The 23,775-nt window shown below is 38.4% G+C and overlaps 1 protein-coding gene across 1 annotated transcript in view; it reads right to left on the bottom strand.

Moving 5' to 3' along the window:
- The window catches only part of LOC150093978 (ubiquitin carboxyl-terminal hydrolase 25-like), a 551,531-nt gene that overhangs the window by 80,470 nt on the left and 447,286 nt on the right, over window positions 1-23,775 (bottom strand). Inside the window, exon 18 of the mRNA XM_090413163.1 lies at window positions 18,022-18,158. Coding sequence (XP_090269289.1) covers window positions 18,022-18,158 — 137 coding nt within the window. The remainder of the gene's footprint in view (window positions 1-18,021; window positions 18,159-23,775) is intronic.

Raw genomic sequence — 23,775 nt, 5'->3', positions numbered from 1 at the left:
CATATCAAGATGGCATCAACCACCAGGTGGTGTCGGTGAACAAGCTACTTCAAAGTTGTGCTCACCAATTTACTGTTATTGCGAGTGTTTTTCCATTGAAATTAACCATCAAACAAAACCCAGCAGCGGTTAATGAACAGCAGAATACTTCAGTACAAACTGTAAGTACCTAGAGTGTATTAATCCAACTATTCTTCCAATTCTAAATCAGCCACATGTAAGCACACACGATGCCTACCGTACGCAGCAAAGATGGCGGCATCAAAAGCCAACGGTGAATGAGCACCACGAGTCTCACCAGTTACTAACCCAGTGCCTTCGACTGCCACCGACATACCTACTATGTGCCACAGCTGCAAAACTGGTGTCACAGACAGAAAAAAGGGCATATTCCGTGAGTTCTGTTGCCACTGGTTGCATGCTTCCTGTGCGAAAATTGACGAAGCTGCGCAAAAGCTACTTATTGAATTTAACCAGCCGTTCTTCTGTTCGCTGTGCCTCCCTGGTAAAACAATTACTGAACATAGGTAAACGTGTCGAAAACCTTGAACAGCACATCAATGCTTTAAATGAAACTTTTACCACCAAAATATGGGCAGTCGAAACTAAGCTAGAACAAATTGAAAACCAGTGCAATGCAAGCTCCACTCCGCCAGCGAAAGAACTTTGCGATCTAATTGCAGCAACAGTAAATGACTTGATGGAGGCTAAACAAAAAAACTCAATGCCATCATTTTGAATTTCCCGACGGAAAACAGAAAATCATTACAAGAGGACATCAACAAACTCGCTGAAGAATGCGACATCAATCCTAAGAATATCGTCAGGTGCTACCGTTTCGGACCTATAAATAAAAGGAAGGACAGTACGAACTTCCCGCGCCTAGTAAAAGTGTCTTGCTACATGCCGACAACCTCAACAAAAAATAATAACAGCGATCAACAACAAGTTCAAAGACACCTGCCCCCAATCGCGCATACATGCACAACCAGACCAATCATTTGCACAAAGGGAACAAAGACGCCAGCTTCGAAGACAACTCGAAGAAAAACATCAAAACGGTGACAATAACTGGACCATCGATTTTTTTACCAAGTGATGCCACTAGCAGCCACCAAGGAGACCAGCATACAGGCACCACATAAGAAAGACCCATGCGGTCCAACATATGAAACACAAAACCCTACACATCCACTTCACCAACATCCATGGCCTAAACTCCAACCTGAATAGTGTCCACTACCACCTACAGTCTACCAAACCCCACTTACTCTTCCTGGCAGAAACACAAATCTCACCTCCCAGCAACACCACTTATCTCAAACTTCCAAACGACTCACTCTTCAATAACTTTCGTCCCAAGAGTGGTGTCTGCGCATACATCTGCTCTGACATACCTTGCCAGAGAGCACACAACTTTGACCTCCTTTGGTTGGAAATATCCCTTCCCCACTCGGTCCAATTCATCTGTTGTCTCTATCGCTCCCCAAACACAACCAACCACCCTGAGCTCTTTAATTTCCTCTCTGTAAAAATCGACTTTCTCCAATCCCACTTTCCCAACAGCGAAATCACCCCCCTAGGAGATTTTAACGTCCACAACACTAGCTGGCTTTTCTCCTCCAGCTGTACAGATCTTGCAAATGCCGAAACATTTGCCATCACTAACGACCTTACACAACTAGTCCAGATGCCAACCAAAATACCTGATAACCCAAATCACTCCCCAAACACCCTAGATCTCTTCCTCACCAATGACCACTCCAAATACACGGTGAAAGTAGTGAGTCCCCTGGGCAATTCTGACCACAATCTAGTGTTCATCTCCTCCCCCATGCAACAACGTTTACACAGACACTCCCACACAAGAGTAGTTTGGCCCCATAACAGTGCCAAGTGGGACAGCCTCTGCAACTTTTATGCTGCATTCCCATGGTTGGACTATTGCTTCCAGCCTTCGAACCCAAACATATGCACCGAGCTTATTACCAAAGTAATTCTCACTGGCATGAATACATACATTCCACACAGCACCCTGAATTGCCATTCCCTAATGAAACCTGAATCTTCTGGTTCTCCAAAAGATGTGCCAAGGCTGTAGAGACGAAACACCAGACATACCACAACTGGCTGAAATTAAGAACCAAATCCTCCTTCAAAGCTTACACTGAAGCCCATAATAAATGCAAAAAAACAATCAACACTTCCAAAACAGAGTTCAAAAGAACACAAAGCAGGAAACTAGCAGCCTGTCCAAACAGCAGCCGAGCCTTTTGGTCGCTCGCCAAAGCAATTAGCCGAAATTTCTATCCAACACTATTCCCACCCCTATCACACCCTGATGGCTCTACTGCATCATCACCCACAGAAAAAGCCAATCTTCTAGCCTCATAATGCATGCATAACTGACAATGGTAAATGTCCCCCCCCCCCCCCCCAACCATTCCAGACACCCAACATACAATGCCCCCATATCCTTTTGCCAGGATGAGATCCGAAAAATACTGTCCAAATTAGACATAAAAAAGTTTCCTGGCCTTGATGGCATCCCCAATTGTTCTGAAAGTTTGTGCTCCAGAACTGACCCCTATCCTATGTCACCTATATATACTCTCCTACTCCACTGGAATCTGTTTCACGAACTGGAAATTGGCCTATATTCAGCCCATCCCCAAGACGGGTGACAAGTCACCGACATCCAATTACCGTCCTATCTCGCTTACCTCAGTCCTGTCGAAGGTAATGGAAAAAATTATCAATTCCCAACTCCTACATTATCGTGAAGATACTCACCAAATAAATGACAGCCAGTATGGATTCCGCCACTGCCGATAAACAGGAGATCTACTCACATACATCACCCATCTCTGGACGAAGGCTATGGAGAGGTTTGGCAAATCTCAAGTGGTTGCACTAGATATCTCCAAAGCCTTTGACCAGGTCTGGCATAAAGGCCTACTAGGCAAACTACCATCATTCGGTCTGACCCAGGGCTTCTGTAGGTGGATCGTCAGTTTTCTGTCTAGATGCACACTCTGTGTGATGGTGGACGGCTCCCTATCCTCTCACCACTCAATTAATGCTGGAGTCCCACAAGGTTCTGTCCTCTCACCAACCCTCTTCCTGCTATATATCAATGACCTACTGCAATTGACCTCCAACCCAATACACAGTTTTGCAGACGACAGCACGCTACACTCTTTGCTTGCATTTGATAAGCTTTACCCTACACAACTCACCTCAACCTACAGAACATCAACCACCATGACCCTCAACTCCGATCTCCAAGCCATCCTCCATTGGGGTTCAGATAACTTCATAAATTTCAATGCCAATAAAACCCAGTTCTGTACTATTTCCCATAAAAAAGAACCATTTTTTCCCAATATCCTTTTTAATGATACCCAAATCTCCAGACAGTTTGAGATCTCACTCCTTGGAATCACCCCTCACATCAAACCTCTCCTGGCATAAACATATCTCAAACATTGCATCCTCAGCCTCAAAAAAACTAGGATTTCTCTTTCGCTCAAGACGTTACTTCACCCCCGAACAGCTATTAACATTATACAAGTCATAAATCCGCCCAACTATTAAATACTGCTCTCACATATGGAGTGGGGCCCCAAAAAGCTCTCTCAAAATGCTCGACTCAATACAGAGGAGAGCAATTATACTTATCAATGATCCATCCCTTACCAACTCCCTACCCCCTTTTTCACACAGACGTATGGTCTCTGCAGTATGTATATTCTACAAATATTTCCATGGGAAATGCTCATCGGAAATATCATCAATAATCCCTCCGCTCAGTACTAAACTCATTGGAACACGTATAGCTGCTGCACAACATCGCTTCACAGTTCACCTAGAAACAAACAGAACAAGTTTCTTTTCCTCTTCTTTTATCCCTGCAACTGCTGCACTGTGGAATAGTCTCCCACCTGCTGAGTTTCCCAAGGAATACAATTTAAAGTCATTCAAATCAAATGTAAACAAATTCCTCCTTTCCCAACCAACCACCCATACACGGTACTAATGTACTATAGGTTGACCAACCAACCTCCTGTGTATGGGCTCAAACATAAAAAAAAAAAAAAAAAAAAAAAAAAAAAAAAGACACCTACGGGCATTGGACCCATGATTGTTGATGACGATTGATGATTATTGGCTCGAAATTTCTAATCCAGTATGTGTGTGTGTGTGTGTGTGTGTGTGTGTAGGGAGTGGCGTACTCATTAGATGTGAGTGACACCACTGTTGCACTAACATCCCCGTACAGCTACCATAAGCCACACATCAACTTACCACTGCTGCCAAAATGTTCTTAGTATTTTCTCTTCAATAAAATAATTGCTGTTAATTTTTTCCACTTTGTTTTTGTAGCTAAACTTTTTAGTACAGAAACAAGAACTATCTCCATATGGCAACTACTGAAGTAGTTTGCTTACAGATAAATACTTCTTTTATATAGGTCATTTATGAGACATCTCGCAGCAAGTTGTATACTGGCTCCTGAAAAAAAAAAAAGTAACTTATGTTAACTGTTTGCTGATGTTAGTATGATTTTGGTGCAGCTTGCTCTAATAAGCTGGATGGTATCTTCCCCCATGAATTGGAAATATAAACATACAAGAAATGAAATCATGTTAATACAACTTGGTGTTACAAGTTTTATGCTACATCTCTAATTAGTTGCAAAAAAAAAGCATTTAGTTCAATTTCATTATAGTTATTCCATATGCCTTTTTTCCATATTTTTTTTATACTGAACAATGTTCGGTATAAAAAATATCTCCTTACTAGTAATTAGTGTCCTAACATATGGCCAACTATGAGTTATCTCATAGTTAGCAGTCAACATGTTAACTGCATCAATCCATCTATAGAGAAACTGAGGGGGAAGAAGTTGTTGATAGCTAATGCTGATGGAGTGCATCTAAATGGTTTTGGTGTTAGGTGTCTAGAGAGAGAGCTTTGTTCACCTGAGCAAGCTGAAGTGCAAATTAAGGAAAACTTAAGCAATTAGGGTGGAAGCAGGTGAGTTTGTGTGAAGACACCCATGAAGCGAGTGAGTGTGAGAATAACCAAGTGTGGAATCTAGTCTCTCAAGCAAAAATACTGAATAGGGTCATCAATTCAGAGTAAAGGTGGGTGGGGGAAAGCCTAAAGGGATGCTGCAGTTGATCTTTACTAATACCAGAAGTATAGAGAAAAGCTCTACTCCATCAAAGTTCAACAGACTGCCAAAGCAGTTCTACAGATCTACGGTCATATCTAGAAGCTCTTCAATGGACTCAACAACAACAACCAGAAGTATCAGGAACAAGAGGGAGGTGTTTTTGGCATTGGTTAGTGCAACCTCACCAAAAGTTATAGACATTAGTGAGACTTGGTTAACAGCAGATGACTTAGTTATAGGGTTAGAATGTGAAGGGTTTAATATTTTCAAGGAAGGGAGGGGTACTGCTGAATTGTAGCCAAAAAGAATAGGAGATAGGCAGGAGGGTAGCTGTTCATTTGAAGCAGTCCAGTGTGAGATCAAGGCCAGTAATACAAAATATACAGTTGGTTGTTGTTATAGGCCAGGGAGTTCCACGGATGATCTGGAAGACATGCAACAGCAAATTAGTACAATGAGTACAGGTCAAGTGATTATTATGGGGGACTTCGACTATGGAGATATAGACTGGAAGGAAGAAAGATCACATGGCAGAAGGAAATCGAATTTATATACCAACTGAGAGATAATAACTTGAGGAAGCACATGATGAAGGGGACTAAGGAAGTGAGAGTATTGAACCTGATCATAACAGCTATCCATAATCAAGATGGTCACATTGCTTCTGAATGGCAAAAGTGTTGACCTGGGAGATTGTAAAACATGAGGAATATTCTGTACAGAAGGGGTATATGTGGAACCACAAGGCAGGTGATTATGACAAGCTTAGTAGGAAGCTTAAATTTGTGCCATGGCATAAAACACTGTACAATAAGGATATTAGTAGTGCAAGGGAAATAATCAACAAACATCTAGAGGAAGAAATATTAAATTGTACAGGGTGTTCGGGATAAATTTGACAGCTTCGTAAGGAAAAAGAAAATCTTCTTTGTATCTATTAAATTTAATGAATTGACAAAAAAACATTACAGGCAGAGTTAATTACAATACTATCAACAAGATTTACTCAAAATAACCACCATTAGCATCGATCACAGCTTCAATTCTGCTTCGGAACCTCGAACAAGCTGATGCTACAGTCTCCCTGGGAAGGGCCGCAAAAACTGTTTTAATTTTATCCATTAACTGGGCTTTTGTATTACTGGAAGTGCGATTGGTGTCTTTTTCAACTGCGCCCCATACAAAATAATCCATGGGGTTAAGGTCTGGGGAGTTTGGAGGCCAAACATTTGGACTGGTGAAGTCGTAGAAATTTTCAGACAACCATTTTTGACTTTTCCCAGAGGTGTGGCAAGGGGCCGAATCCTGCTGCCATACATACGGCCTACCATTGGCTACCCTTGTTATCCAGGGCTTGACTACAGTTAGCAACTCCACGAACAAAGCCCGAATTCCAATGCCAGGGTTCTTCAACACCTGTTCCTGCAGATTTGCGAGGAATTCTGCTGTACGAACGCAATCAGATCGTCTGCTAGGGATCTTTCTTCTTGCTACATCCTCGTAGTCACCATTGCAAGTCTCTAGTTCATGCCTGATTGTTTTTACTGTATTCAGGGAGCATTGGGCAGCAGTCGTAATATCCTTATTTTGATGGCGGGCACGAATCATCATGATACAAGTTATTCTCTTCCATGATTCAGGTGGGTTCCAGCTATCCATCCTTTCTGACATCTTGTATATGAATGAAGAAGGGTCCAAACTTTTAAATGAAGAGAAGTGTGTGTTAATACATGTAACTTACGGAAAAATATAATTAATTATAAATATGTCAAATTTATCCCGAACACCCTGTATACTTAAGGTAAGGAGGGTTAATCAGGTAAGAGTTAGATGGATGAGTAATATCATTAAGCGTGAACTACAGATGAAGAAAATATGATAGAGGGTATATAAGGAGAAAGGTGACCAGCATGGCAAAGAAGGCAAAATCAGATTACAAGAAGAATCTAGCTGAGCAGACCAAAAAATTTGCAAAGAGTTATTTTGTTATGTAGTATAAGAGGAAGAATGCCCATGGAAAATTAACCTTAATGAGTGATGATGGTCAAGAAGTGACAGAAGCAGATAAAATAGTAGAGTTACTGAATGAACACTTTGCAAGAGTATATCATCCAAGTGAGGTAACTGCTTTAAACATATGTGACAGACACTAATGCAGGAACAGAGATAGATGAATTGGAAGTTCTTAGGATATTGCAGAATCTCAATGTACATACAGCTGTGGGATTAGATGAGATATCAGTTCGGGTTTTGTGAGAATGTGCAAGGGAACTGGCAAATGCCTATGACTAAGCTGTTTAATTTAAGTCTCAGCTCTGGAAGAGGTTCAAGGGAATGGAAAGAGGGCAAAATTATTCCTTTGCATAAGGGAGATTCTAAGACTACAGTAGCAAATTATATACCAACCAGTATCTTAGGCATGCCGGTAAAAGTACTGGAAAAAATGATCAAAAAGAGAATTCAAGAATGGGTAGAGAAGAATATGCTACTGTATTAGGGGCAATATGGCTTTGTGTGGGGTAGGTCATGCCTTAGTTACTTTTTATAATAGAGTATCAGCTGAGTTGGATAAAGAAAATGGCTACATAATAATTCTGCAGGATTTTGCAAAGTCATTTGCCAGAATACCACATGAAATTCTGTTACACAAATTAGAACAACTAGGGATGGATACAACACTGGTTATGTGGATAAGAGGTTGGCTACTGGACAGATATCAAAAAGTGGTACATGGAGGGGCAGAATCAAGGCGAAAACAGGCGACCAGTGGTGTGCCACAAGTTTCAATGCGGAAGCCACAACAGTTTAATTTGTATACAAATGATATAGGAAATAACTTGAAAGGAAATATTCAGATGTTTGCCGATGATGCAAAATTAGTTCGAGTAATAGTTAATCAAGGATGTGGAGAGATTGCAGGACAATTGAAATAGGCTGTCAGTGTGGGCAAAAGTTAATGGGTGTCAGTTTAATGTTGAGAAATGTAAAGTTATGCACTTTGGGATAAACAGATTACAAGCAGGGATGTTTAAGGGTCAAAGCTGTATAACTGAGAGGAGACCTCCACATAGCCTTTAAAGATATGCGGAGAACATACCAGGGCTTCTGACCTAATGTCCAAACCTCACCTTCTCGTGATGCAGCCTGTTAGATATCTACCTGGATACTGAACGGACGAGGATGGGCTGACAATTTGAGATTTAGCCGAACAAATTGTATTCTTATTAGCTTAAATCAAAATACAAAATGATGGTACAACACAACAGAATTTCATGCCGGCTGGGGCGTTGCCCGGTTAAACAAGGCCCCCCATTGTTTTCACCAGGGAACCAGGGCAAACAGCGAAAAGTCAGCTACTGGAACAAATCTGAAAACACACCCCCACTCAACATCACCAGAGTTAAAGATCGGTATTATCAACATAAGAAGCCTGAATGGCAAAGAAATGGAGCTAGCTGAGGTATTAGATAAGTACCAGATCGACATAATAGGAGTGACTGAAACAAAAAAGACAAAAACTGGAAAGATCTTTCTGATCAATAAATACAAAATGTTATATTCAGGCAATGACAATCAAGGAAAAGAAGGAGTAGCCATAGTATTCAACACAAAATACGAAGCTGATCTTCTTGAATGGCAGTCAGTCTCAAGTAGAGTAATGTGGGCAAATATGAGAATGGGGAACTGGACAATGAGACTTATTTGTGCCTATGGTCCCACAGAAGGTTCTACTAAGGTAGAAGTGGAGGAATTTTTTGAGGCTTTAGAGCAAGCCACTGACAATGAAAAAGGAAAAGTTGGTCCCTGTTGGGGATCTAAATAGCAGAATAGGAAATGATTGTCATACATACAAAAATATTTTGGGAAAATTTGGAGAAAAGAGCAAAGCTAATAATAATGGCAAATACCTGTTGGATTTCTGCTCAGGACATGGATTGGTTATTACTAACATCATGTTCCTACATAAAAATGTGCACAAATAGACATGAAGAGAAGAGGCAAGGAATAAGAAAAGTCTCATTGACTATGTTATTGTCGATAGTGATGTTTTCTCCCTGGTGCAGGACAGAGGATTTGAAATTGGAAGTGATCACTATTCAGTCTTGAGCAGAATAAAATTGAATTTCATTTTGAAAAGAAAAACATGTAAGCAAGTTTTGAAGCGAATAAAAGTTGAGTAGGTCTCAGATGTGAACTGTAGACTAAAGTAAACAAAGATTATTGGAAAAAATGAAAGAGTTTGAGAACAGGCACCAACTCTTGGAGATTCAGTGACAAGCTTGACGAAAACCCTGATTGATTCAGCCAGAGAGGCATGCGGTGAGGTTGTCAGCAAGGATAGAAAAATCAGAACTCCATAGTGCACAAGAAGTTAAAGAGGCAGTGAAGGAAAAGAAAAAAGCATATAAAAAGTTCCCAGCAAATAAATCAGCTTGGGCTCTTAGAGAATACAGAGACAAATGTAAGAAAGTTAACACAGTGTAAAACTAGCTAAACAAAAGTCATGGGAAGACTTTGGTAAGAACATAGAAAATAAATATTAAGAAGGTGGCAAGATATTCTGGAGGTTGTCGAAGCTCAGAAATGGAGAAAAGAGTGTTGTAAAAGGAATTAGAGATGATAAAGGCGACATGAAAACTGGAGAAAAAGATATCCTTGAAGTATAGAGTAATTACTTTGAAAATTGCTAAATGAAACAAGCAGTGATAGCAAAGTGGTAAAAACACTCAACAGGCATACAGTCAGGAATACATATCCATACTTGAAGTAGAAAAAGCCATCAAAGGCTTGAAATGTGGAAAGGCAGCAGGAGTAGATAATATTCGACCAGAAATGCTAAAGTATGGTAGTATAAAAGTCTTACAGTGGCTGCACTGTATGGTTCAGAAGGCCTGGACAGAGGGACAAATTTCAGATGATTGGAGTAGAGCTCTCATAGTACCCATATATAAATAGGGAAATAAAATTGAATGTGAGTACAGAGGTATATCCCTACTGAGTCCTGGTAAGATTTATGCAAGTATAATTGAGAAACGTTGAGAAGAATTTTGGAAAAAAAGCCTGTTGAAGAACAAGCTGGATTCAGGCCTAACAGAGGCTGTGAGGATCAGATTTCACTTTACGACAAGTACTTGAGAAATCATGGGAATATAACAAAGATCTGTATTTAAGTTTTAGATATGGAAAAGGGGGGTGCTTAAGGGTCAAAGCTGTATAACTGAGAGGAGACCTCCACATAGCCTTTAAAGGAATGCGGAGAACCGACCAGGGCTTCTGACCTAATGTCCAATCCTCACCTTCTCGTGGTGCACCCTGTTGGGTATCTACTTTGATACTGAACGAACGAGGATGGGCTGGCAATTTGGGATTTAGCCGACCAAATTGTATTCTTATTGGTTAAACCAAAATAAAAAATGATGGTACAACATGACAAAATTTCATGTCGGCTGGGGCGTCGCCCGGTTAAACAAGGCCCCCGTTGTTTTCGCCAGGGAACCAGGGCGAACAGCGAAAATTAAGCTACTGGAACAAATCTGAAAACAAACCCCAACTCAACATCACCAGAGTTAAAGATCGGTACTATCAACGTAAGAAGCCTGAATGGCAAAGAAATGGAGCTAGCTGAGGAATTAGATAAGTACCAGATCGACATAATAGGGGTGACTGAAACAAAAAAGACCAAAACTGGTGAGATCTTTCTGAGCAATAAATACAAAATGTTATATTCAGGCAATGACAATCGAGGAAAAGAAGGAGTAGCCATAGTATTCAGCACAAAATACGAGGCTAATCTTCTTGAATGGCAGTCAGTCTCAAGTAGAGTAATGTGGGCAAATATGAGAATGGGGAACTGGACAATGAGACTTATTTGTGCCTATGGTCCCACAGAAGGTTCTACTAAGGTAGAAGTGGAGGAATTTTTTGAGGCTTTAGAAAAAGCAACTGACACAATGAAAAAGGAAAAGTTGATCCTTGTTGGGGATCTAAATAGTAGAGTAGGAAATGATTGTGAGACATACAAAAATATTTTGGGAAAATTTGTAGAAAAGAGCAAAGCTAATAATAATGGCAAATATCTGTTGGATTTCTGCTCAGGACATGGACTGGTTATTACAAACACCATGTTCCAACATAAAAATGTGCACAAATTCACATGGAGAGAAGAGGCTAGGAATAAGAAAAGTCTCATTGACTATGTTATTGTTGATAGTGATGTTTTCTCCCTGGTGCAGGACACCAGAGTGTACAGAGGATTTGAAATTGGAAGTGATCACTATTTAGTCTTGAGCAGGATAAAATTGAATTTCATATTGAAAAGAATAACATGTAAGAAAGTTTTAAAGCGAATAAAAGTTGAGCAGCTCTCAGATGTGAACTGTAGACTAAAATACAGAAATATTATTGAAAAGAAAATGAAAGAGTTTGAGAAAAGGAATCAAACCTTGGAGATTCAGTGGCAAACTCTGAAGGAAACATTGATTGATTCTGCCAGAGAGGCATGTGGTGAGGTTGTGTGCAAGGATAGAAAAATCAGAACTCCCTGGTGGACACAGGAAGTTAAAGAGGCAGTGAAGGAAAAGAAGAAAGCATATCAAAAGTTCCTGGGAAATAAGTCAGCTTTTACTCTTACAGAATACAGAGACAAATGTAAGAAAGCTAAACAGTGTGTAAAACTAGCTAAACAAAAGTCATGGGAGGACTTTGGCAAGAATATAGAAAATAAATATCAAGAAGGTGGCAAAATATTCTGGAGGTTGTTGAAGAAGCTTAGGAATGGAGGAAAGAGTGCCGTAAAAGGAATTAGAGATGATAAAGGTGTAATGAAAACAGGAGAAAAAGATATCCTTGAAGTATGGAGTAATTACTTTGAAAAACTGCTAAATGAAACAAGCAGTGATGACAGCACAGTGATAAAAAACACTGACCAGGCATGCAGTGAGGAATACATATCCATACTTGAAGTAGAAAAAGCCATCAAAGGCTTGAAATGTGGAAAGGCAGCAGGAGTAGATGATATTCGACCAGAAATGCTGAAGTATGGTGGTATAAGAGTCTTACAGTGGCTGCACTGCATAGTTCAGAAAGCCTGGACAGAGGGACTAATTCCCAATGATTGGAGTAGAGCTCTCATAGTACCCATATATAAAAAGGGAAATAAAACTGAATGTGAGAATTACAGAGGTATTTCCCTACTGAGTGTTCCTGGCAAGATCTATGCAAGTATACTTGAGAAACGGTTGAGAAGAATTGTGGAAGAAAAGCTTGGTGAAGAACAAGCTGGATTCAGGCCAAATAGAGGCTGTCAGGATCAGATCTTCACTTTACGACAAATAGTCGAGAAAGCATGGGAATATAACAAAGATCTGTATTTAAGTTTTGTCGATTTGGAAAAGGCATATGACAAGGTGCCAAGAGAGAAGCTATTCAATACGCTGCAGTTATATGGTGTCAATGGGGCATTATATCAAGCAATACTTAGTCTTTATTTGAGTTGTGAGTCAGCAGTTAGAATTGAAGGAAGTACAGGAAGATGGTTTAATGTTAAATCTGGTGTGAGACAAGGATGTACATTATCCCCTCTGTTATTCATTATCTATATGGATCACATTATGAAGGAATGTGGTATTAAACCTGATATCAAAATTGGAGATGTTAATGTCAGCTCTTTGCTTTATGCGGATGATGTTATACTTCTAAATAAATCCGCTACAAGTCTGCAAGATTCTCTGACTAAATTGAATAGCTGTTGTAATAGATATGGTATGAAGGTCAGCAATAAAAAGACAAAGATAATGAAAATAGGCAGAATCATTGAAAATGTCAACTGTGTTGTGAATAGAGAACCTGAGGAACAAGTAAAACATTTCAGCTACTTAGGCACAATTTTTACTGAAGATGGTAAACTAAATATAGAAATAGACAACAGAATCAGCAAAGCTGGTATCGTGGGAAGTCAATTGAATAAATTCATATGGAATAAGAAAGAAATTAGTCGGAACACTAAATTAGCTGTATACAAGACTGTGTTCAAACCAATTTTAACTTATGGATCTGAGAGCTGGGTCAGTAGTAAAACACTTGACCAAAGACTAGAGACCGCAGATATGAGAGTCCTGAGAAGGATTGAAGGCGTGAACAGATGGCATCAATGGCAATATCATATTAAAAATGAGGATTATTAGGAAAGAACTTGACATTGTCAGCATCCAGGAATGCGTTAGCAGAGCTAATCTCAGATGGTATGGTCACTTAAATAGAATGGGAGAGGAAAGATTAGCAAAACAAGTGTTTTCTGCCAGGTTGGCAGGAAAACGACCCAGAGGAAGACCAAGATATAGGTGGATTGATACGGTATAAAGTGCCTTAGACGATAGAAATATAAGATCTGATAATGTTGGAGTCTTGACAAGTAACAGACTGATTTGGAGGAAAATTGTAGATAGGAAGTTAGTAATGATGTAATTTTTTCATATAGTACTGTCATATCCTGTACACCCCTTGAGGGTACATGGCAGGAATTCGATGATGATGATGATGATGATGATGATATGGAAAAGGCATATCACAAGGTGTCAAGAGAGAAGGTATTCAACACGTTACAGTTATATGGTGTCAATGGGGCATTATATCAAGCAATACTTAGTCTTTATTTGAGTTGTAAGTCAGCAGTTAGAATTGAAGTACAGGAAGATGGTTTAATGTTAAATGTGGTGTCAGACAAGGATTTACGTTATCCCCTTTGTTATTCATTATATGGATCGCATTATGAAGGAAAGTGGTATTAAACCTGATATCAAAATTGGAGATGTTAATCTCGGCTCTTTGCTTTATGCGGATGATATGATACTTCTAAATAAATCCACTACAAGTCTGCAAGATTCCCTGACTAAATTGAATAACTGTTGTAAAAGATATGGTATGAAGGTCAGCAATAAGAAGACAAAGACAATGAAAATAGGCCGAATCATTGAAAATGTCAACTGCATTGTGAATGGAGGGCCTATAGAACAAGTAAAACATTTCGGCTACTTAGGCACGATTTTTAGTGAAGATGGTAAATTAAATATAGAAATATACAACAGAATGAACAAAGCTGGTATAGTAAGAAGTCAACTGAATAAATTTATATGGAATAAGAGAGAAATTAGCCAAAACACTAAATTAGCTGTATACAACACAGTGTTTAAACTAGTTTTAACTTATGGATCTGAGAGCTGGGTTAGAAGTAAAACACTTGACCAAAGACTAGAGACTGTAGATATGAGAGTCCTGAGAAAGCTTAGGGGCATGAACAGATGGCATCAATGGCAAAATCATATTAAAAACGAGGATATTAGGAAAGAAGTTGATATTGTCAGCATCCAGGAATGCGTTAGCAGAGCTAATCTCTGGTGGTATGGTCATTTAAACAAAATGGGTGAGGAAAGATTAGCAAAACAGTTGTTCTCTGCCGGTTGGCAGGAAAACGACCCAGAGGAAGACCAAGATATAGGTGGATTGATATGGCATAAAGTGTCTTAGACAACAGAAATGTAAGATTTGATAATGTTGGAGTCTTGACAAGTAACAGACTGATTTGGAAGAAAATTGTAGATAGGAAGTTATTAATGGTGTAAATTTTCATGTAGTACTATCATATCCTGTACATCCCTTGAAGGTATATAGCAGGAATTTGATTGTGATGACAGATTACAAGGTGAGTATCACATTGATAGCACTGTACTGCAGGAAATAGATGAAGCTTAAGATTTAGGAGTGGTGGTAGACAGAGAATTAAGGTTTACAGAACATATTGCCAATGTAGTCCATAAGATTACTTGGCTATTGAAGAACACTTTAACAAGTAGAGATAAGGAAGTTCTTATTCTTCTTTATAAGACCTTGTTATGCGCACATATGGATTACTGTACTCAAGTCTGGTCCCCTAGGTTTTTTGAGGAGGAAGTAGCAGTGGAGAGAGGATTCAGAAGCGAGTGACCAAGATGGTGAGTGGCCTGTGGAATGTTCCTTATGAGGATAGATTGAAGGTGTGCGGAATGCAGAAGTTGGTTGATAGGAGAAAAAGAGGGGATATAATAGAAACATTTAATTTGCCTAATCCCCTGAACCAGCCATAACATCTATAGACGTCATGCTAAATCTAGATACGAGTCTGTAACACCTATTGAATAACATGGATAAGAAGTGCAATTTGGTCTCACTATTTCATCCATCTCAGCTGGTAGGGAGGTTAAAGGTTTTCATAGGACTGATGGGGAAATGTTTCAACACTTGGCTAGAGCGGCGAGAACAAGAGGTCATACCAGGGAGTTGAATAAAGGGGTGGTTAGTATGGGTGTTAGGACTAGATTTTTTGCTTAAGAGTTGTGAATAAGTGGAATGGGTTGCCAGACTCAGTTGTGAGTGCTTTGCCTGTTAATGTGTTCAAGGAGAGGTGTGATAGATTGTGTGGATAGTTTGAGTCTCCTGCGATGAGTCTTTGGACTCAACAGAGGTGCCCATACAATAATAATAATAATAAATTCATAATAGTCCTTCACAGTATAAACAACACCAAAAGAGGAAAAAATAAATGGCTTTATAATTAATCCACCTAAATCTTGGTCTTCGTCTGGCATCAAACACCTATTTTACTAACCTCTCTTCATAACCCAATACCAAATCCTTACTTTCTCATGTATTACATTTGTTATTAGGTATTCTTTATTGGCTTAAATCATACACAAAAATGATGGTACAACACGTTATAATGGCAGGAGCACTTGTCCCACTGCCCATTTAAAAAAGGTTCTAATTCTAGTTATTTCATAAATTGAAACAGATAAGGGGAGATAAAAATGGTTCCAAAAACAACCCGAAGAATTTACTATAATAGCTCCGAAAAACTTATGGAGTGGAGAAAATGCATCAGAATGTCTTTTGTTTCATTGACATTTCTCTTTTAAGTGGGGCTATCACAAAGGAAGCATTACTTTTGGAATGTTTCCCATATTAGGAACAAGCTGAATATGTACTCTAAGAGTTCTCTCTAAGAGAATATGTATACTAAGAGTTCTATACTGACCATACTATAGGAAAGCAAGACTGTAGAATGACATGATGATGGAAGAATCAATTCGTAAACTGGAACAAGAAAATTGCATAAATATATATATATATATATATATATATATAATTACACATCCATGCAGTTTGCCTAGTGGTTATGCGCTTCACAACCATATGCCTGGGGAAGGAGTGTCCTAGGTTCGATTCCTGTCGACAACATGAAGAGCTTAAGAATGTTTCTCAGCCATAGCCAAGTTAGCTGGTCTTGGGCATGGACAGCAGGGTCCCCCCCCCCCCCCCCCCAGTTTATCTGGGGTTTTTCATCTTGCAAGCAGGCAAACCGGCCCCGTGTACACACAGGCTACAGTCATAGGATAAAGTACTTACTCCCTCATTAGGAGGGCTCAACCAGTCCTAAGGGGGGTTGAGGAACAGGGGAAACCCCACGTGAATAAATAAATAAATAAATTACACAATAACCACAGAAATTAACTTTAATGAAATGAAAGTAGAGATATTTTGTACTGAAACCAACAGTACATCATCGGTGTGTAGAAAGAAGCAAGAAAATTGCCTATCCATGAAGTAAAAATAATAATTTTGACAAGCAGTCTGCTAAAGTAATTTATTGTAATAATATCTTTTTCCCCATCTTGTTGAAAAACCACCAATGGATGTGTCACATAACAGAAACATATTATGAAAAGCCAAAAAGGCTTTTCATACTGGCTGAAAAACAAGAAGGGATTTTTATCCCCTTAACTTATAGAAACATATTATGTTTCTGTTATGCTATACGCTAACCACTTGGTTGGCCAAGTGGTTAGCATATCTGCTCTCCAGCCAAAAGGCTGCAGGTTTGAATCCAACCACGGGCATGGATGTTTGTGATTGTCTGTGAAAATGCTAGTGGTGGCAGTTGGCAGCAGATGATGATGGTTTGCTGTAGTTGGTGGACACTGAGTGTTATAGAGTAGATGCCCTCCCTCAATGAGTCTTTGGACTCCTTGGAGGTGTTACATAATAATAATAATAATCTCAAAGCATTTTATGATAATTTTCCATTAACAGTACCATGGAATCAATAAGGTCTAGTTATTCCATGTGAAGAGATTTCCATTCACACAGTGATCCGAGGAAGATTGACATCCTTCTGAAGAGTTGTGAAAAAAACTGTCTATCTCTTAGCTTTAAAATGTGATAAAGAAAATTTAAATTGCATATGTTTATTATTATTATTATTACATGACATTTCCAGGGAGTCCAAAGACTCATTGAGTGAGGGCACTTACTCTACAACTCTCTGTCTCCACCACTCAATCCAACTACAACTAACTGCAACTACACCAACACCATCTACCACCCACTACCACCACTAGTATTTCCACAGACAATCACAACCATGTCCACGATGGGATTCGAACCCGCAGCCTTTTGGATGGAGAGCAGACACACTAACCACTCAGCCGACCAGGCGAGCTTTATGAAATATACAATTTTTAAAGCATGTATACATATATTTTTGAAACAACCTGTTTTTGTAAAACAGATTGATTTTATTCATTACATTATCTGCTGCAAGAATTCTACTTTAATCTAAATGTTTTAGGCATCAAATTAGATTCTATGATACAAATCTGTTTTCCTTCACTTACCATATTCATTACTCTTAATAGTATTCATCAGAAGTTAATATTGTACAGTACAATTCATTTCTAATCAATATCTTAGATGGTATCCTAACCAAATATAAAAAGTCAAACTTCTTATAGACAGTGAATCAATATTACCTCATCAATGGCAACCATAAGCTCACGGCCAGACATTCCCTTAGTTAGCTGTTCCACCTTTCTAACTGTTGATTCATATGAAAGATGAGCATGCTCCAGCTGTAAGGAGTCAGGTGGATGGGTAACTGTACTCTCACCTGTAAACATATAGTATTATTCTAAAATACCTGTATTTATTTAAAAAAAAAAAAGTGAAGGAATAGACAAGGTGAGATGATTAAACAGCTTCATGTCGAATGCATTTTGCATTTGTTGTGAATGGAACAAATTGCTGACAATATATATTGCTTTTGCATAGATTTATGCTTGGTATCTTCCAGGGCCTAGCACCTACTGAGGGAACCTCAATAAAGATCAAACTGATCTGTTAGTGATGCTTCCCATAATGGAATACTAAGACAACTGATGTAAAACCAACAGTCTCTATATACAAGTAGCCCAATTGTGAAGGCTAATTCCACACATGGAGATATTTCATGTGCAAACTTTGTTTGCTTTTATGCTTAGGTAATAGGATTAAACAATAATATAATTTCTTGTCTATTAAGATTTATTTGTGGTACTAGTTATAAGATAACCAGAAATGCAGTAATCTAATAGCTATTTGTTATTCTAAGGTTTATTTCAATCAAATAAAAACAAACAGTTTTCTTTGGCTGTTTAAAAACTGGTTGAATATGTCAATGAAAACATGAGACAACCACTTGTAAAAAACTGCTAGATTCTTCTTCACTAGGTTAATGATTTCTTCTGTCTTAAATTTGAAGGACAGTAGGCAGGTAATTATACAGGCATATTATTAAAATGACTATTAAGCATCCAATATGTTCATTTTACTACTAAACATTATAAAGAAAAGATCTACAAATATAAAACTGAATAAACCAATTGAAATCATCCTAATCTTGCAGCTCAAAAAATATGATTTATCAATTTTTTTTCCCTTCACATTTTTAGTGTTAGGAAGAACACAAACAAGAAAATACATAAATGTATAAGTATATTTATTTACATAAAAAAATACATCACTTGTCTCTGCTGAGATTTAAGTCTCCATTTAAAGTGGCAATAAGCACAAACTCCAAGAATTACCCAAATTTGCATTCATACCTCTGGGAAGTTATCTTACTTAATGCTTAATTGAAGGTCAGTTCTATGCTTTTGAGAGGTTTTTCTTGAAGGAAAACCAACTCCACAGAAAGGTGGTGGTGGTGGTGTGTGTGTGTGTGTGGGGGGTTGAACAGTAGATAAACCATACAATAAACAATAACCACCATAGTCATGCATAACATGAAATCCACCACTCATATATAGCATGGCTTAATTCGCGAAGCTTATCTTCTTCCTTTCTTTTATTCTTTTTTTAATTAAGCACCTCCATAATGCAACTGGAAGATGATGGCATGTTGCGCCCTTCGACTGGAAAAGGCCTAAATTTGATTCTCGTTGTGATGAGAAGAATCTTAATATGGATTTTTTTCAAATGAAGGTAAGCTAGTCAATCTCATATGAAGGTAGCAGGGTTTTTTCTCCTGGAAACTTGGATTTTTCATCCAACATACAGAGAAATCAGCCTTGAGTACACATGCAATTTACAGACAAAAAATACTAGCGATGGTGGACAGTAGATGGCACTAGTGTGAATGATGGTAGTAGTGGTTCGCCGCATTTGGTGGATTAAGTGGTGGAGAAGGAGGGGTGTAGGGCAGGTGTCCTCCCTCGACGAGTCTTTGGACTCCTTGAAGGTGTCACATAATAATAAGTGATTTTTTTATGGAATGACTTCTAATGGGACTATATTCTTCGTGTACATATAAGAAACAACTATGTTATACCAACTAGTTTCACCAACTGAGGATGCCGGCATCTTCAGGATACATTGTCAATTATATTAAACAAAGAAAAGAGTGCGTACAATGCATGCATAAAGCATGCATGATCTCACTTGTTGTTAATTAGGAAAGTTCTATAGTTGGCACTGTAATTCAGTTCTGGTGAGTTTAGAGATCTAATAAGGGTCTTCCAGATCACAGGCAAGATTAGTCCTTGGTTTTCCTGTTCAGGTTTTGTATACAGTGGGCAACTGCTGTGGCTTCTTTAATAATTTGGGAGCAGAAGTCCCTTTCTATGTAAGGAATTGTGCTTCTATCCCACTCTATGCTATGGTTTGTTCTTGAGAAAAGCTAACCCCGATTTTTCGTCTCTGTTATTATTGACTTCACCAATGTGTTCTTGTTGCCTAATTTCAAGGCTCCTTGAAGTCTGGCCAATGTAATTCAAGCCGCATGAACAAGGTATGTTGTAAACTCCAGCATATTTGAAGAAAGGATGGCTATCTTTTGGAGATCTTAAGATCTTATGTGGTCTAAGGAGTCTTGCAATCTTATTCGAAACTGTCCCTAAGTATGGAATGACGATGGTAGAAATATAACATATGTCATCTCGTTGTCTTTATGGGGGTCAGAGAAAAGTATCTTGTGGACGAGTCTTCGAGGAAATCCATTCATGGTAAGGTTGTTAGATATCAGGGATAGTTCTTCCTGGAGGTCTTGTTGATCTGTTGTAAGGAGAGAGGCTCGGTTCTTCAGCATGTGTACAATGCTAAGTTTCTGAGAAATGTGGTGGGAGGAAGTGAAATGTAAATAACATCCTGTATTGGTAGGTTTGCAGTAAACTAAGCGTTGATACCATCATTCGTTAGCTTCTTAATTAAAGTGTCCAGAAATGGTAATTGTTATCTTTTTCAAGTTCTAGATTGATTTGATTGTGTAGTGTAAAGAGTTGATCTTGTTTAGAAAGTCTAACAGGTCCTGTTTTGTGTGGTTTCAAACAATAAAGATATCGTCCACGTATCTCCACCATACTGTGGTTTAGGGTCTACTTGAGATAAGATTTTACTTTCAAAATCCTCCATAAAGAGATCAGCACAAGATGGAGAGAGAGAGAGAGAGAGGGCTACCATTGCAAGGCCAGTCAATTGCTGATATATGGTTTTATTCCATATGAAAAAGTTTGATGTTAAACAATGACGGAACAGAGAAGTAATATGTTGTGGGAGTAAACTTCCTAAAATGTTGATGACTTCCTCCACGGGGATGTTAGTGAATAGAGATGTAACATCCTGGCTGGCGAGTAGACCCTTATTGGAGATTGAGGTGTTGTTCAGTTTCTCTATGAAATGTTGCGAATTTCATATATAAGTATCCAAATTATGATTTGGATACTTATATATGATTTGAGGAGGCCTGTCAGGTGTTTAGATAACAGATAAGTGGGCGAATTGATTCCACCTACAATCGGGCGTAGTGGTATTCCATTCGTTTTAAGTCTATAGGCCAGATCACCATGTAGAGTATTAAATCGTTGATGTCATTGTGATTCTTTAGTGTTGGATCTGTAACTAGGACATGGTAGGTTGATGTATCCGATAGTCAGCGGTTAATCTTATTTTCGTAATCACTGGTGTTTAAAATCACTGTGGAATTTCCCTTATCTGCCTTTAATATGATAATGTCTTTCTTTTTCTTCAAACTACACAATGTTCTTTTTTCCAGAGGAGTGATGTTTTCGTTAGGAGTTCTGGAAGATGAGAGGATGATACTACTTTTTAATCTAATATCATTAGCTATGGGTTCCAGTAATGACAAGACTGCCTTTTCTATATTACAAATGATATCCACTTTAGGGACATGATCAGGTGTTATCGCAAAATTGAAACCTTTTTTTTAAGTATACTGATCTCTGGTTTTGTTAATACAATTTCATACCTCACATGGTGAACTGGCCTATAGACTTAAAATGAAGATCGAAATCTATGCATCGACTAACACTGAGAATATATGGAGCTCCTAAAGTACACAAAAATGGAATACCACTATGCCCAATTGTAGATGGAATCAATTCGCCCACTTATCTGTTATCTAAACACCTCGCAGGCCTCCTCAAACCACACATCCATAATTCGGATACTTATAAACAAAATTCGCAACATTTCATAGAGAAACTGAACAACATCTCAATCTCCAATACGGATCTACTCGCCAGCCTGGATGTTATATCTCTATTCACTAACATCCCTGTGGAGGAAGTCATCAACATTTTAGGAAGTTTACTCCCACAAGATATTACTTCTCTGTTCCGTCATTGTTTAACATCAAACTTTTTCATATGGAATAAAACCATATATCAGCAATTGACTGGCCTTGCAATGGGTAGCCCTCTCTTTCCATCTTGTGCTGATCTCTTTATGGAGGATTTTGAAAGTAAAATCTTATCTCAAGTAGGCACTAAACCCACAGTATGGTTGAGATACGCGGACGATATCTTTATTGTTTGAAACCACACAAAACAGGACCTGTTAGACTTTCTAAACAAGATCAAATCTTTACACCACACAATCAAATTCAATCTAGAACTTGAAAAAGATAACCAATTACCATTTCTGGACACTTTAATTAAGAAGCTAACAAATGGTGGTATCAACCTCTCAGTTTACCACAAACCTACCAATACAGGACGTTATTTACATTTTATTTCCTCCCATCACATTACTCAGAAACTTAGCATTGTACACATGCTGAAGAACGAGCCTCTCTCCTTACAACAGATCAACAAGACCTACAGGAAGAACTATCCCTGATATCTAACAACCTTACCATGAATGGATTTCCTCGAAGACTCGTCCACAAGATACTTTTCTCTGTCCCCTCCCCACCACCACAAAGACAACGAGATGACATACATTATATTTCCACCATCGTCATTCCTTACTTAGGGACAGTTTCAAATAAGATTGCAAGACTCCTTAGACCACATAAAATAAGAGTGGCCTTTAAACCTACAGAAAAAACAATTAGGCAATTCTTAAGATCTCCAAAACATAGCCATCCTTTCTTTAAATATGCTGGAGTTTACAACATACCTTGTTTATGCGGCTTGAATTACATCGGCCAGACTTCAAGGAGCCTTGAAATTAGGCAAAAAGAATACACTGGTGATGTCAATAATAACAGAGAAGAAAAATCGGGGTTAGCGTTTCATTTCTCAAGAACGAACCATAGCATAGAGTGGGACAGAAGCACAATTCCTTACATAGAAAAGGACTTCCGCTCCCGAATTATTAAAGAAGCCACAGTAGTTGCCCACTGTATACAAAACCTGAACAGGAACCAAGGACTAATCTTGCCTGTGATCTGGAAGATCCTCATTAGATCTTTAAACTCACCAGAACTGAATTACAGTGCCAACTATAGAACGTTCCTAAATAACAACAAGTGAGATCATGCACGCTTTATGCATGTATTGTACGTGCTCTGTTCTTTGTCTAATATAATTGGAATCGGTTGATTATAGTTTGTAACAGTTTTTAACCTTTTTAGTGCCTTACATCAGTTATGTACCCTGAAGATGCTGACAGCCTCAGTTGGTGAAACTAGTTGGTATAACATAATTGTTTCTTATATGCACTTGATCAATATAGTCCCATTAGAAGTCATTCCATAGCTTTTGTAGTCAAGAAAATTAAAATTTTTTTAACATGAATTAATTTTTTTTTACATAAATTTATATACACAAATATATATAATAATTTTAACACCTTCAGCACTGCTAAATTTTACAATCACAAATATGATATGCAAATTTTAATTAACTTGTCTTTCAGCTATTCCGAAAAAAACTGATCATCATTACAACTATAGAGTTCTTTCTTAAAGTTACGTAAATCCACCACATCTGTAACTCAATATTCAGAGC

The sequence above is a fragment of the Typopeltis vanoorti genome, chromosome 23 (assembly GCF_054136105.1).
Source record: "Typopeltis vanoorti isolate ZY-2024b chromosome 23, IOZ_Tvanoo_1.0, whole genome shotgun sequence".
Lineage (NCBI taxonomy): Eukaryota > Metazoa > Arthropoda > Arachnida > Uropygi > Thelyphonidae > Typopeltis > Typopeltis vanoorti.
Note: the sequence above shows the minus strand (reverse complement) of the source record. Positions and strands in the feature narration are given on the sequence as shown.